At 42.1% G+C, this 12,470-nt stretch overlaps 1 protein-coding gene and 1 long non-coding RNA gene across 2 annotated transcripts in view; both read left to right on the forward strand.

The window, feature by feature from the left end:
• The window catches only part of LOC110358181 (uncharacterized), a 29,062-nt gene extending 20,500 nt beyond the window's left edge, over positions 1–8,562 (forward strand). Inside the window, exon 2 of the long non-coding RNA XR_010473827.1 lies at positions 4,989–8,562. This is a non-coding gene — a long non-coding RNA (uncharacterized LOC110358181). The remainder of the gene's footprint in view (positions 1–4,988) is intronic.
• A 522-nt stretch (positions 8,563–9,084) lies between these two features.
• Positions 9,085–12,470, forward strand: part of LOC110358182 (protein SPT2 homolog) — an 84,498-nt gene continuing 81,112 nt past the window's right edge. The window contains exons 1-3 of the mRNA XM_065049407.1: positions 9,085–9,391; positions 9,462–10,013; positions 11,639–11,744. Coding sequence (XP_064905479.1) covers positions 9,085–9,391; positions 9,462–10,013; positions 11,639–11,744 — 965 coding nt within the window. The remainder of the gene's footprint in view (positions 9,392–9,461; positions 10,014–11,638; positions 11,745–12,470) is intronic.

Consider the following 12,470-nt stretch of genomic DNA (forward strand, 5'->3'; position numbering starts at 1 on the left):
CTTCCCATCTATGAAGGTACCATCCATACAAGAAACAGATGGTGGACTAACACACCAAAATGTGCCCGAGCCTGCAGGCAAACCAGTGCAGGTGACTCATTGTGGCGGCAAACCATCCTCATTCAGGGTGCCTACCACTTTTCTTCATCTTCTACCTTCTCTCTGCCTTTTTTTCCTAGTTCCCCTCCTGAGGAGATGGGACAAACACAGTCTGACTACATTTTATGTGCATTTTAACAGTGCAGGACTGGGCCATTTGGGAGATTTTGCCACGTGACCATTGCAGCCAGCTATTTATTATGTGAAGTGAGCAATGCAGATGGTCTATTGCTGGGTGAAGAGATGACCAGTGGCTCCACACAAACCACTTGGGTTCTAGGTAACCTCCTAGGCACCAGCTCAAAGCCAACTACAGATGAAGAGCATGGCCAATACTCACAATACCCCAGTGCATACCTTGTCCCAGCTCTTGATCCTGGAGAACAGGGAATTGATTTTAGCACAGAATTACACTACAAGTGTTGCATTGGCAAGTTTGCCAGTGTGGAGTATCATATCCTAAGTGGCAGTAATGCTTTTCTTTTCCCTCTCTCTTTACCTTACAAGTATTTTTCTCATTTTACAGTCTGGCAAAATTGATGCAGAGATAGTTTAGGTGACTTATACACAGTAAGTCATCAAGAGTGTATCAGTCAAAATATAGACTAAGTTGTCTGAATCCCTTTAAAAACAGCTTTTGTCTCATATTTTGGCCTGACTTAGCATCATCTGACATCCCAAAGTTTTGAGTGTGTAATGTCTTAAACAATGCATGACAGTGCTTGCGTGACATTTGCCAGACCCCTTAAAACAAGTTCTGACCAACTTTTAATTTCTTTGTCCTCTCATTAAATACAATCATGTCTATATTTTGCATATTGTTATATTTGAACTCAGGTATCTTTAATGAAATATTAAATAAATGACAAGGAGGAGGATTTTTTTGTATTATTATAAGCAGTAAAAACAAAGCAAATTACTAAATGATTATTCAATTCCTCTGTTTAAATGCCTATAGAAAATAAGGTAAATAAAAATATATTTGACAGTGAATATGTCCAGTGGGAACACTTCCTTGTGTTTTACTTTATAGTGGCTAAACATTAAGTTAATCCTTTAACTTGAATTTAATGTATTAAAGCAATAACCATCAAGGCACAAGGCATTTCCTGGGAATTAATGACTGACTGGGAGAGTTGATGAGCCAATGTGAGGCTGAGGGCCATTAACCTTGGCTAGTCATTCATTTGCCCAAAAATTCCCTGTGCTGAAGTTGTCCGTGCTTTTTTATTATCTCCTTATATACTAGGTATATATTACAAACATTTTCCCTTCTGTTCAAGCAATTTCTAAAAAGATACCATAGGAAGGAGACATTCAGGTAATAACACTGTTTCCCTTGTCTTTCCTGATAATTTATTTTTTTTTTTAAAGGATGGCAAAATTAGAAAAGAAACCAAAAACATTTTAGAAACAAAATATTAATTCCCTAAATTCACACTGCAAGGATTTTTTGAGAACTCTAGTACAGTCTCGGACAGGGAGTGATGCAGACTGACAGCTTCTGCAGTCAGTGCAGCCCAGATGGGCTGCAGTGGAGCTGTTGGCAGCAACGTGGATCATCATTTCTTCCAGAGGTTCCACAAAGTCATGCCTCTGATGTCCCCTGCCTTGACACTTCTCACCCCTGTTCATTGCTGATATCTCACTTTTCCACATTTCCCCAGGAGCAGCAGATACCAAGACCTCTCCAAATTAATTTTAACACTTGGAACAGAAATTGTTGATGCAAAATCACCATTTGTCAGTCACCAGCAGGTAGAGGGAAATGATCTTTTGCCTCTACTCAGCACTGGTGAAGCCACATCTGGAGTGCTGGGTCCATTTCTGGGCTCCTCAGCACAAGAGAGACACGGACATACTGGAGAGACTCCATCAAAAGGGCCACAAGGATGTTTAAGGGACTGGAGCATCCTTCCTATGAGCAAAGACTGGGTCTGCTTGGCCTGGAGATGAGAATGCTCAAGGGGAATCTCATAAATGTATATAAATAGCTGAAGGGAAGAGAACAGAGCCAGTGTCTTTTTGGTGGTGCTCAGTGACGAGACCAGAGGCAATGAGCACAAACTGAAACACAGGAGGTTCCACCAGAACACCAAACTGACTGAGCACTGGTACAGGTTGACCAGAGAGGCTGCAGAGTCTACATCCTTGGAGATATTCAAAAGCTGTCTGGAGGTGGTCCTGCTTGAGCAGGGGAGTTGGACAACACGACCTCCAAAGGTCCCTTCTCAAAAACCTCAACAATCCTGTGACTTTGGGAAAATCAAGAGGTTTGACCACAGAAAAGTTTTTTGTTCTCTGGGATCCTCAGGAAACGTTGTTGACTAAAAGCTCAGTTTCCATCATATTCTAGTCAAAGGACCTGCACGGTGACAGACTCATGGAATCAGATCCTAAGCTATCCCAGGGAGTTTAAAACCAAAACCGAAAGTTGTGATCTTCTATTTTGACATGATACTATGTTTCTGTTTATGAGGCCTGACAGGTCATCTTTGTGCATTATTAGTTGTTATTAATAAAGCTCATTGCAGTAATATCTCAGGGCCATTGGGGAATGGCACCCTATTGTGTCGAAGGAACAGAACAAGCTTCTAGACATTCCTATGGTGTTCACAATGTTTTCCTACGCTGGTTGAAACAGTAAATAGACAATTCATAGCAATTCTTAGGAACAGAAATAGTGATGGCACTCTGTCCAGCTTTCATTTTTTGCCCTTGATGGTATTGATTTAACCTTTATGAAAATTAATCTCCAGAGAAGAATAGAGCCTGAAGATTTTACTTTTAGGACTTGCAATTTCCAAGAGCAATTGCAAGTTGTTGCTCTTTCTGTTTTTTGGGGGGGTTTGTGTATGTGGTTTTTTTTCTTTGTTTGTTGGGATTTTGGGTTAGTTTGTTTTTGTGGATCGATTTTCTTATTTGATAAAGTGGTTACTAGTTTACGCCTTGTAACTTGGACAATCTGTTTTCAGGAGTCATTCATTCATCTTAAAATTGGCAATAAAATGTTCCATCTCCTACTGTAGCTTGTTTAAAAATCAGTCATTGCTAGTAACAAATGAAAACTCAGCATGTGGAAGTGTTGGAAAAGGATGGATGTTGAACCCTGTGTAAGTAATTTGAGCATATGAGTCCATGATTAATTTAGGTTGTAAAATAATTTCAACCCTGTATTAGACCTGGAGGTGACATTACGCACTTCACATAAGGAATACCCCCATATTAACATATTTAAGGTATAACCCTCAGCATGCAGAAGAAAAAAAAATACATGATTAAGGAAGGACCACTCTTATATCTGAAGCCCAGCTTCTGCTTTGGTAGCATTAGTACATGGTTTTCCATCACAGTGTTGATTTTCATAATGATTGCAGCCCTCACTAGCAAGCAAGAAAATGAAATAATTAAATCCCAGTTTGACCTGATCAGAAGCAAAATAGGAGATGTCACCTCTCTTTTTGCCCTGTTCTGACTGCAAATAGGAAAGAGGAACTCTAAAGAGGATCCTAAACCAAAAGCACCGATACAGGCATTCATCAGACCCCGGGGAAGTTGTGACCCAAGTCACAATTTGAACTTTGTGGCTGATGCTTCCTGCTTGAATGGGCTAAATTAAAATCTAAACCCCAGCAAATGAGGTTGAATTGGCATAGAGGAAAAGACAATTCAGATATATGCTGTGTTGCCTCAAACAGTAGCACATTGTCTTGTATGAAACTATCAAAAAACTCTATCAGTGTCTTTTGGCAAAACACCATGTATTTGACAAAACTGTTTCCACAAACCAAAACAATTGCCAGTGAGGAGGCTGTATTTTATCATTTGAGATGCCACCCCAGCTGTTAGAGTTCTATTAGATTGTCTTGGCTTGGTGTTTGATATTTATTCTTATCATTTAAGAGCATCAGATACCCATATCTTGGAAGATGTCTATTGAATGGTGATAAGTATTTGGTAGTCATACAACAAGTGATATCACTGCACTGGAGTTAACTCAATTTCACAACCTGCAAACTCAGAGCATTATCACAGAAAGAGCTGGAGTTTTATTTATATCAAACCTACCCATGATTAAGTTTGGCACTTCCTTACACAAAATTTGGGATTTCTCTAGTGCTGTCTGTCCAAGATGTTCTACAATTCTTCCCTAGGCAGTTAACTATGTTATATCCCACTTATTGCTGTTATAAAATAATAGCTTTATAAATGTATATATTGCATGGAAAGTTAGAGGCACAGTCCTTAGAAATAAATTTTAAGAAAATATTCCAAAGGCTTACAAAGAGATCCAAACTGTTGGAAGACAATCAGTCCATGAATTGCAGTGTTATGAGCTGTAATGATTGCAGAGAGCAGTAAGAGGGGCTCTGTGACTTCTCTTCCACCTAGCTATGGAGTTGCTAAAGAAGCATAACCAGGCAGAAAGAGGTGTTTACAGAGAATTGCAGTAACTCCTTAACATGGCAGCCATTTGCTTAAGCAATTAAGAAGTTATATTGATCTGCACAGCAGTTTTCAGAAATACTTGCCAGTTTTATTGCCACTGCTTTCAATAAACAATGGTGTCTCTAACTAGACGTGGTCCGGGGAAATGGTTGCATTAGGAAATAGATTAGTATATGCAGAGACAAATATGACATCAACTGTTGATGTGGACAAAAATGAATATATTTCCAAGGGAGTTATGTAGTCATGTTCATCTAATTTGTAAATTCCTACTTAGCTATGATTAAAAGCAGATTAAAAAAAAATAATCTAATGATTTTGTGGTTTGCTGCAACTGAGCTCTTCTATTTCAACCTGATAAATATATTTTTAAAAAAACCCCAAACAACTGTATTGGAACATACATGTAAACTGTATTGCTTTTTCGCTTCCTCTTACAGATGGTTCCAGCAAAACCTGCATATTTTTCAGTGAAAAAAAAAAAAAAAGGTGACTTGAGATCTACTGAAATCCACTGAAGGAAGAGCATGGTAAGGGCTTCAGGAGACCTATGGTGAAGACCATTCTAAGAAATAATATTGATTCCACTACATGTGTTTAATTTACAAGCTGCACTGATCATTAATCTGTTACACAGACTGCAAAGGAAACACTTTTAAATGACAGCAGACGAAATAGAAGAGTTTTATTAAATGACTGTGTTTCCATGGAATTGACACTCTAGCCTTACTTTGCCCAAGATGGATGGTTGCTAGCATGATCACATTAATTGTGAAGAGACCAGAAATAGTCGGTAATGAAGAAACTGATATGAAGGAAAAATCTCTCTTTTTCTTGAACTGATAATTGTAGAGTTTGTATGTCCAAAACAATGAGTTTGGAAAAATTGTAACAAAATCAAATTGAAACAGCCAATGTCACTAAAGCCTAGTTTCTCAAAACATTGCCCAGGTTTCTTTAACATTTCATTACTGAACATAACTCTCAGATATACTCTTCCAAAGAAGGAGAAAAAGACTTTAGAAGGTCCTATTAATAGAAGGATGATAATTTAACCTGGGAGGAAAGATGTAATGTGAGGATATTGGTTGTTGTTATAGGCAACTGTTGTTAATTGCCAGAGATTTAAGACAAAGCAGATTCTTCGAGGGAGAATTTGTTCTAGAGGAACTGATCAGCTGCTGCCTCCTGGGGCTTCTAACTCTGGCTGGAGCCACAGGCTTTGTGATGTCATTTGCTCAGACATTGTATATGCGATTATAACACCTTCTTGTCTGGCCACACTTCTCCCATTACCACCTTCCTACTGCTGGCTCATTTCCTTCGTTCTTCTGAATCCTATGTCAACGAACTTAATCTCTTCTCCACTTCTGCAGTTCTCTGGGGTGACTTTCAGTACTTACTGACAAAATAATGTCTTTAGATGTTAATACTAAATTAACAGTTCTAACTAGAGCATAATTTTTGCTCAACCGCCATAGCCCTCCCCATTTTTCTTATGCCTCTGTTGTCTATTTGGAAATGTTGCAGAGCTTTCACAAAAGTTCGAGTTACTGAAGTACCCTCATTACACTGTGTTATTTTCACTATACATAGCAAATTGAAGCAAGAAGGGTGCCTGAAATTGGGATAACTTTCCAGCTGATAACAATATATTTTGCAATGCATAGTTCACAAGGGCCGTTTAACACAGATTTCTCATTAGCATAATAGTCTTGCATGTTAAATGTTTTATATGACATTTCCACAGCTACTATGGGCAATAAATAAAATGGCTTTTCTATAAGAAAATATTTTCTTGGTAAATGTGCTTATGAAAGTGTTTTAACTCCTTACTACTGCTCAGAACCATCGTGTGCTATCGTGATTTTGTCTTCGATTGTGCATCTTCATCTGTGAACATCAAAGAGCCCACACTGCTATTCTTCCTCAACCAGCTGTTGGCTTTATTATGCCAAATTCTGGTTTCCGTAGCATAGACTGAAGTAATTATTTTCATTATAAATGGATCAAAAATTGCTTTGTCACCTGACAGACTCTTTGAGGGGATTTTGCATAAAGAGAAAAAACCCATACTTTTCCCAGAAGTAGTTTCTAGAAACTACCTTGACACAAAGTGAAAGCTCTGTGCCAATCATTCAGACTTGTTTAGCCGAAAAACAGAAGTACAGTCCAGGCTGGACAGTGGAGAAAACAACATTTAAGGTGGTGCCCTGCACAGCCAGTCTTCTTAGAGTGGTAAGAGCATTTGGGTTGCAACTGAAATAAAGAGCTGGTCTAGAAAAATGCTAGAGCAGAAAACCTTTTACTTGGTCTGGTCTCGGATGAGGTAGAACATGGTGTGGTAGATTAAACCCAAGGACACAAGAGGGTGCTTAACAAGTTCTGGTGAAGGAAAGTGAGAGATGATTTACCATCACATAAAGTAAATGGATGGTGCATTGAGGTACATCAGTAGGAGTACTGAGTCACAGCTCATCATCTGGAAACCTGGAAATTTTCAGTACTAGAGTAACCCAGCAGTTGCTGTATGTATTCTGGGAGTAATGGGAAAATGACAAGTAATGCTTTTTGGAGCATATTATAAAATAAGTGGGTTTTATCTTCTGGGTGTTTCCATCCTATAAGTTTTCCTGTCAGATTTAGGAGAACAATATTTCACTTGGCGTTCAGTTTGTCTCTGAATCACTGTAACAATGAAAGTTATTATTCCAAACTTCAATTGCTGAGGAAAAAAAGGCAGAGCTGTTTGGGAGGTGGGTGGGAAAGAAGAGAAGGGGGGGATAGGAAGAAAGTCTGTGCATGATCAATCTAATTTTCTGCATCTCACAAACTTAAGGCAAATATGATAACATTTGATTAATATTCATTGTGAAGTGATCGAACGCTTGTTTTCTTGGTTTGAAAATCAGAGTAAAGAGAACTTTTCTTCTGTGATGGGCTAGATTTACAAGCAGCTTTCTGTAAGACCTGAAATGAGTGATGACTTTTTTTTTAAAGGGAACAGCCTATGCAGTGGACATGCTTCAGTGAAAAAGACAAGAACCTTCAGCTTGAATTTAATACATTTGTAACAGTTATAAGAAAAACACCTGCAGACAAAACAATATGTTTATGGAGGATTTAGGGGAAAATAACAGAATTCTTCTAGATTGGAGATATGTCAGTGTGGTCTCTACTGCTGATGTGCTGTTTGAAGAGACACAAAATTCAGTTGAGAAGGCAAAACTGAAAAACTATCATATTTTTTTAATATTCTCATGTATTATAAGCTCAAAGAGAAAAAGGATAAATATTCAATCTAGAGATAAAATACTCAATCTAGAGATAAAATATTATTTATTACTTATTAGATGTAAAAGCTTGTGCTAGATGTTTAACTATTGCCTTCGTAAGCAGAGTTATGGCACCCAAATGTTCACATTGTCTTCTGAATTATTACACCAGTGTGCCACTAGGTTGTTAGGTTTTGGAGTGAAAGACCAGAACCGTTTTCTTGGTTGGAGTCAAGTCAAAACGCTTTTTCTAAAAGCCTGCATCAATTTTTATCCTCATTTCTACAGGTTTATTTGCACTTTTTTGGTGAAAGTTTTGCTTGATTTTGATCTTTCTACATTAAGAATAGCTTGCAGATGTGCTTATATATAATTAATGTTTATTAATTTTGTGAAATTAAATTGTTTAAACTTGTTCCAGATAAGTACCTGCCCACGTTGCTATTAAAAATTTGTGTTACACTTGCTACTTTTACTACATACAGACTTCTGGTTTATTACTCATTAAATATTCAGATAGTCTGGTGTCTCGCTTATGAGACACAAGAAGAGGAACTGAAAATAGCCTTAATTCTGCAGAAGACTAGACAAAGGCAAGTGAATTTATTTTTGTAGCTTACTTCTTAATATCACTAGACTGCAACGTGATATCATGGTTTGTAACATGACTGCATGGCTTACCTTGAAAAAGCTGGGTCCCAAAATATGGAATTAGAATAAAGCATTTGGGAAAGGCAAAGATTTTCTTCGCCAAAGTGGAATCTGTTGCTGTGAAAAGAATGAATGTAATGGATTTTTCTTATACAGATTTGAAAACGGCATCAGCCAGTGTGATTGCATCAATGCATTCAACTCCCCCCAACCCTGGACTACTGGATCATGCTAGCGTATTCTTTTCATGTCAATATCGCAGTGAATGAAAAAGATACAAACCCGATAATCTAAATACATAGTTTGTTTCCAAAATGCAAACACATCAGGCAAAGGCCAGAGAACAAGAGAACTATTAGCGAGGGATAGGCTGTTCTTCCATTAGTGCGGGAGCTAGGACAGCATGTGCAACCCAAAGTTCACTGCAATTTTATTAAAATATGGACATTTTTCCCAACACTTCACTTTCATGCATTTGCCTGCTGCTTTTGCAAAATTTGTAAGCATTGCAAAACAAATTTTTCAGAGCTGACCACCTCTGGCTAGGTCATCTTTCACCACCGGTTCTGAGAGAGCCATCAAGAACTGGCCTTCCAGCATATTCCTGAACATGGAAATTATTTGTAGCGGGCCAAGACTACGCGTTTATTTTGATATCAGCGAAAGGAGCCACCAGGAGCTCCTGAAGTCCCTTGCAGACGCCTCTCTGCTGTGGGGGGAGGTGGGCATCTCCGGCACTCGCGGGCCGTTTCATCACAGGTGGGAGAGGGCCCCGGTTTCGCACCGCAGCTCACGCCGGCCACCACGGGGGAGCCGCCGCTGTCGCCCCGAGGCGGGGCGGGCTCCTGCCGCCTCCGTTCCCCCGCCGCTCAGCGCGGCCCCCGGACTTGCCCAGCCCGCGCCCGCCGCCGATTTCGGCGGGAGCCGCAGAGCCCCTCGCTGCCGGAGGCCGCGCCGCTCCCTCCCGCCCGGGGCCGCTGCGGTGAGGGGGGACGGGGCGCTGCCGATGCACGCGTGGGCGGTGCGTGGGCGGGCGGTTGCGTGGGCCGCGGCGGCGGCGGCGGCGGGGCGCGGACAGGTGGGCTGGCCCGGGGCGGGCGGGCGGTGCGAGCGAGCGAGCGTGTGGGAGCGCGGCGGCGGGGGCGGGCCGGCCGTGGGTAGGCAGCGGCGCGGCTGCCGAGCGGCGCTGCCCCCCGCACAGCAGCGGCGGCGGCGGGAGCCCCGGCCCCGCGATAAAAAGAGAAGGGGCCGGGAGGCGCGCGCTGCGCGTTTGCTGGAGCGCTTTGCGGCGGCTCCTCCAGAAACGTGCCGGGGAGGGAGAGAGCCGGAGAAAGAGCGGGAGGTTGTGCCGAGCGACGAGCTGCCGCCCTCCCGCAGGAATCCCGGGCGGGCGGTGCGGCGGCACCAGGACGCGCGGCTCCCCCTGGCTGCGCGGCGGCGGCGGGAAGGAGGCAGGGAGCAGCGCTGCTGAGGAAGACTCGCCGGCACCGCTTCATCCTGCGGCACCGGCCGGCGGGGTGAGGAGCCCGGAGAGCGCAGGTGAGTGGGCAGCGTCCGCTCTCCGCAGCGGCGGCGGCGGCGCCGAACCCTCGCGTTTAGCGGTGACCCCCTGCAGCCGGCACCATCCCGGCGGGAGGCACCTCGCCCGCGGCTCCGTGTGTGTGGCTGGGGTGAGGGGCGTCGCGGTGAGGGGCTTCGTGAGGCTGTGGGGTGGTGGGCTTGAGGGGTTTCGTGGGATTGAGGGATGGCCGCTGCGGGGGCCGGTGAGGTCGGGGGTGCAGGCGTGCAGGACCGTGGGGTGTCGCGGTGGCGGGTGCCCATGGACGCCGCTAGTGGGGCGGCGCCCAGCATACACCTGGGCGGCCGCAGTCGGGCAGGGAGGGTGGCGGGGTCCCCGGGAGGGTCGCTGAGGCTGTGGGTGCCTTCCCGTCCGGGGGTGGCCGGAGGCGGCGGTGCCGTGGCAGGGCGAGAGGTTTACCTGGACGTGTGCTCGGGGGTGCAGGCAGCCTCACACGCGCTTGGGCTTTTATTTATTATTATTTGTTATAGTGTGTGTGGGTTTTTTTGTTTGTTTGTTTGGTTTTTCTCAAGAGCAGCTTGTTCTTGGAAAATCGCGTTTAATTTCGGTTTCTATTCCGGTTTGAGATTTCTGGTGGAGGCTGCGATTGCTGTTGACGTAGGGTGGTGCAGGGGTACAGGTACATGGGCAGCTGTAGGCATCAGAGTGTGGTGAAGCGAGTTAGTTTATGTCCCTTAATGACTTAAGAGCGTTTTTCCAGATAGAGACATAGTGAGGAGCTTTCGGGCAGCTGCTTCCAGGGAAGGTATGAGCAATTGCTAACTGGAAGAACGCGGAGTTGTAAGCACCCGTAAAAGCCAGTGGTCCCCCAGAGCCTGCACTCCACAACTTTGTTATTTGGTGAAAGCCCTTTTTTGAAGACCAGAAGCTTTGCTTTTTCCAGAAAGGCTGCTTGAATTTTCTATTTTATCATATTTTCAGGAAAGGATTAATGTGAGGGCTCTGGGTGCTGTGTGTTTAGGTCATAATTTGTTGTAAATGGTTAATTTGGCAGAATCTGTGGCATATGTGCAGTAAGCCTGGAATAAACTGAGTGGTTTTCATGGCATAGAGATGTTCAAGATCACTTTTAGTTCTACGAGATGGTCTTCCAAATGCTAGCATTTTTGTGTATGTGCATTTCTTTACAACCTATATAAGGTAACTAAGCTGAGTATGGAAATTGTGTTTCAATAAAGCTATGTTCATTTTTCAGATGGAAGTATAAACCAAATTAGTTATTGTATGTACCAAGTTGTTAAGTGTGGATGTTGTTAGTATTCCCACTTCAGAAGTCACCTTGCTCTGTCAAGGTTGTGGTGTGTCTACCAGGCAACTAGGATAACATAGAAATTTATAAAACCCGTACCTGTCTTGGAGAGTTTTAAGTGTTCTCCTGGGTTAAACTGAGTTGGCACTGGGGTTTTTCTTCCTTCCTGAAACTTACTAAAGAGAAAATTACAAGTAACTCAGTTTGAGTATCTTAACACATCTTTAGAAAGGGGAATACTTTGGAATGGTTGTATAGAAAAACAAGTGAGGTGAAACATTGTGGTAATGGGATTTGCAGCATAAAATATGGTTAATTTCTCTTGTATGACTACAGGTGGCAGTGTAGAAGCCAAGAACAAAAATTGGCAGAAATTGTATTCTGTGTTTGAGAAAATGAAGAGTGTACTCATGACTAAGCACAGGAACCTGGAAAACCACAGGTATGTGAAGTGATTCATACAGCTGCCTATGGTGCTCCCAGTATTTACTGTATTCTAATGTTTCTGGCTCAATAGGTATTTTTGGACCAATTATCACTTAATGTATTCACAGTAAGAGCCTAATCAAAATGTTATGGAAAAATATATATTTCATTACTAAAAGGAGCAAAAATACTTTGAAGGCACTATGCAAGGAGAGGTGGGATATTACCACTTTTTATGGTTTATTTTAACTATAAAGAACCAGAGCACTAAGTTGCATGAAGATTTTTTTTTTTCCTTTAAATAAATACATTTCATATTGATAAACCTAGCAGCAGTTATAGACCTGAATATGCTTGAGATGGAGAAACTTTAGATACAATAGAAAGATTTGCATGTCTGGATGTTCTGGATGTTTTATCAGTACTATTTTTGTGAGCACTGAAGAACTGATAGCATGAGAAGAATTACAGAGATGTAATTAAGAAGGTGTCCAGTGGTGATGCGTATGTGTTGTTAAGGGTTAAATCTTGTAATATTTTTTTAAAGTTTTACAATGCTGTTATATATTAAAAGAAAAACTTGAAAATAAGCAGTATGTAATAAGAGCTTATGCTACTGAATTACCTTAGTAATTAATTTTTCTCATTAATTTAGCAACATTAGAGGGAGGCAAAGCTTTTCTTCTGTGTTTGCATCAGTGTGCATAGGTTGTAGAAATTAGTCTGTGGGTCTGCGTTCCAG

This window comes from Columba livia, chromosome 1 (genome assembly GCF_036013475.1).
Source record: "Columba livia isolate bColLiv1 breed racing homer chromosome 1, bColLiv1.pat.W.v2, whole genome shotgun sequence".
NCBI classification, from domain to species: Eukaryota; Metazoa; Chordata; class Aves; order Columbiformes; family Columbidae; genus Columba; species Columba livia.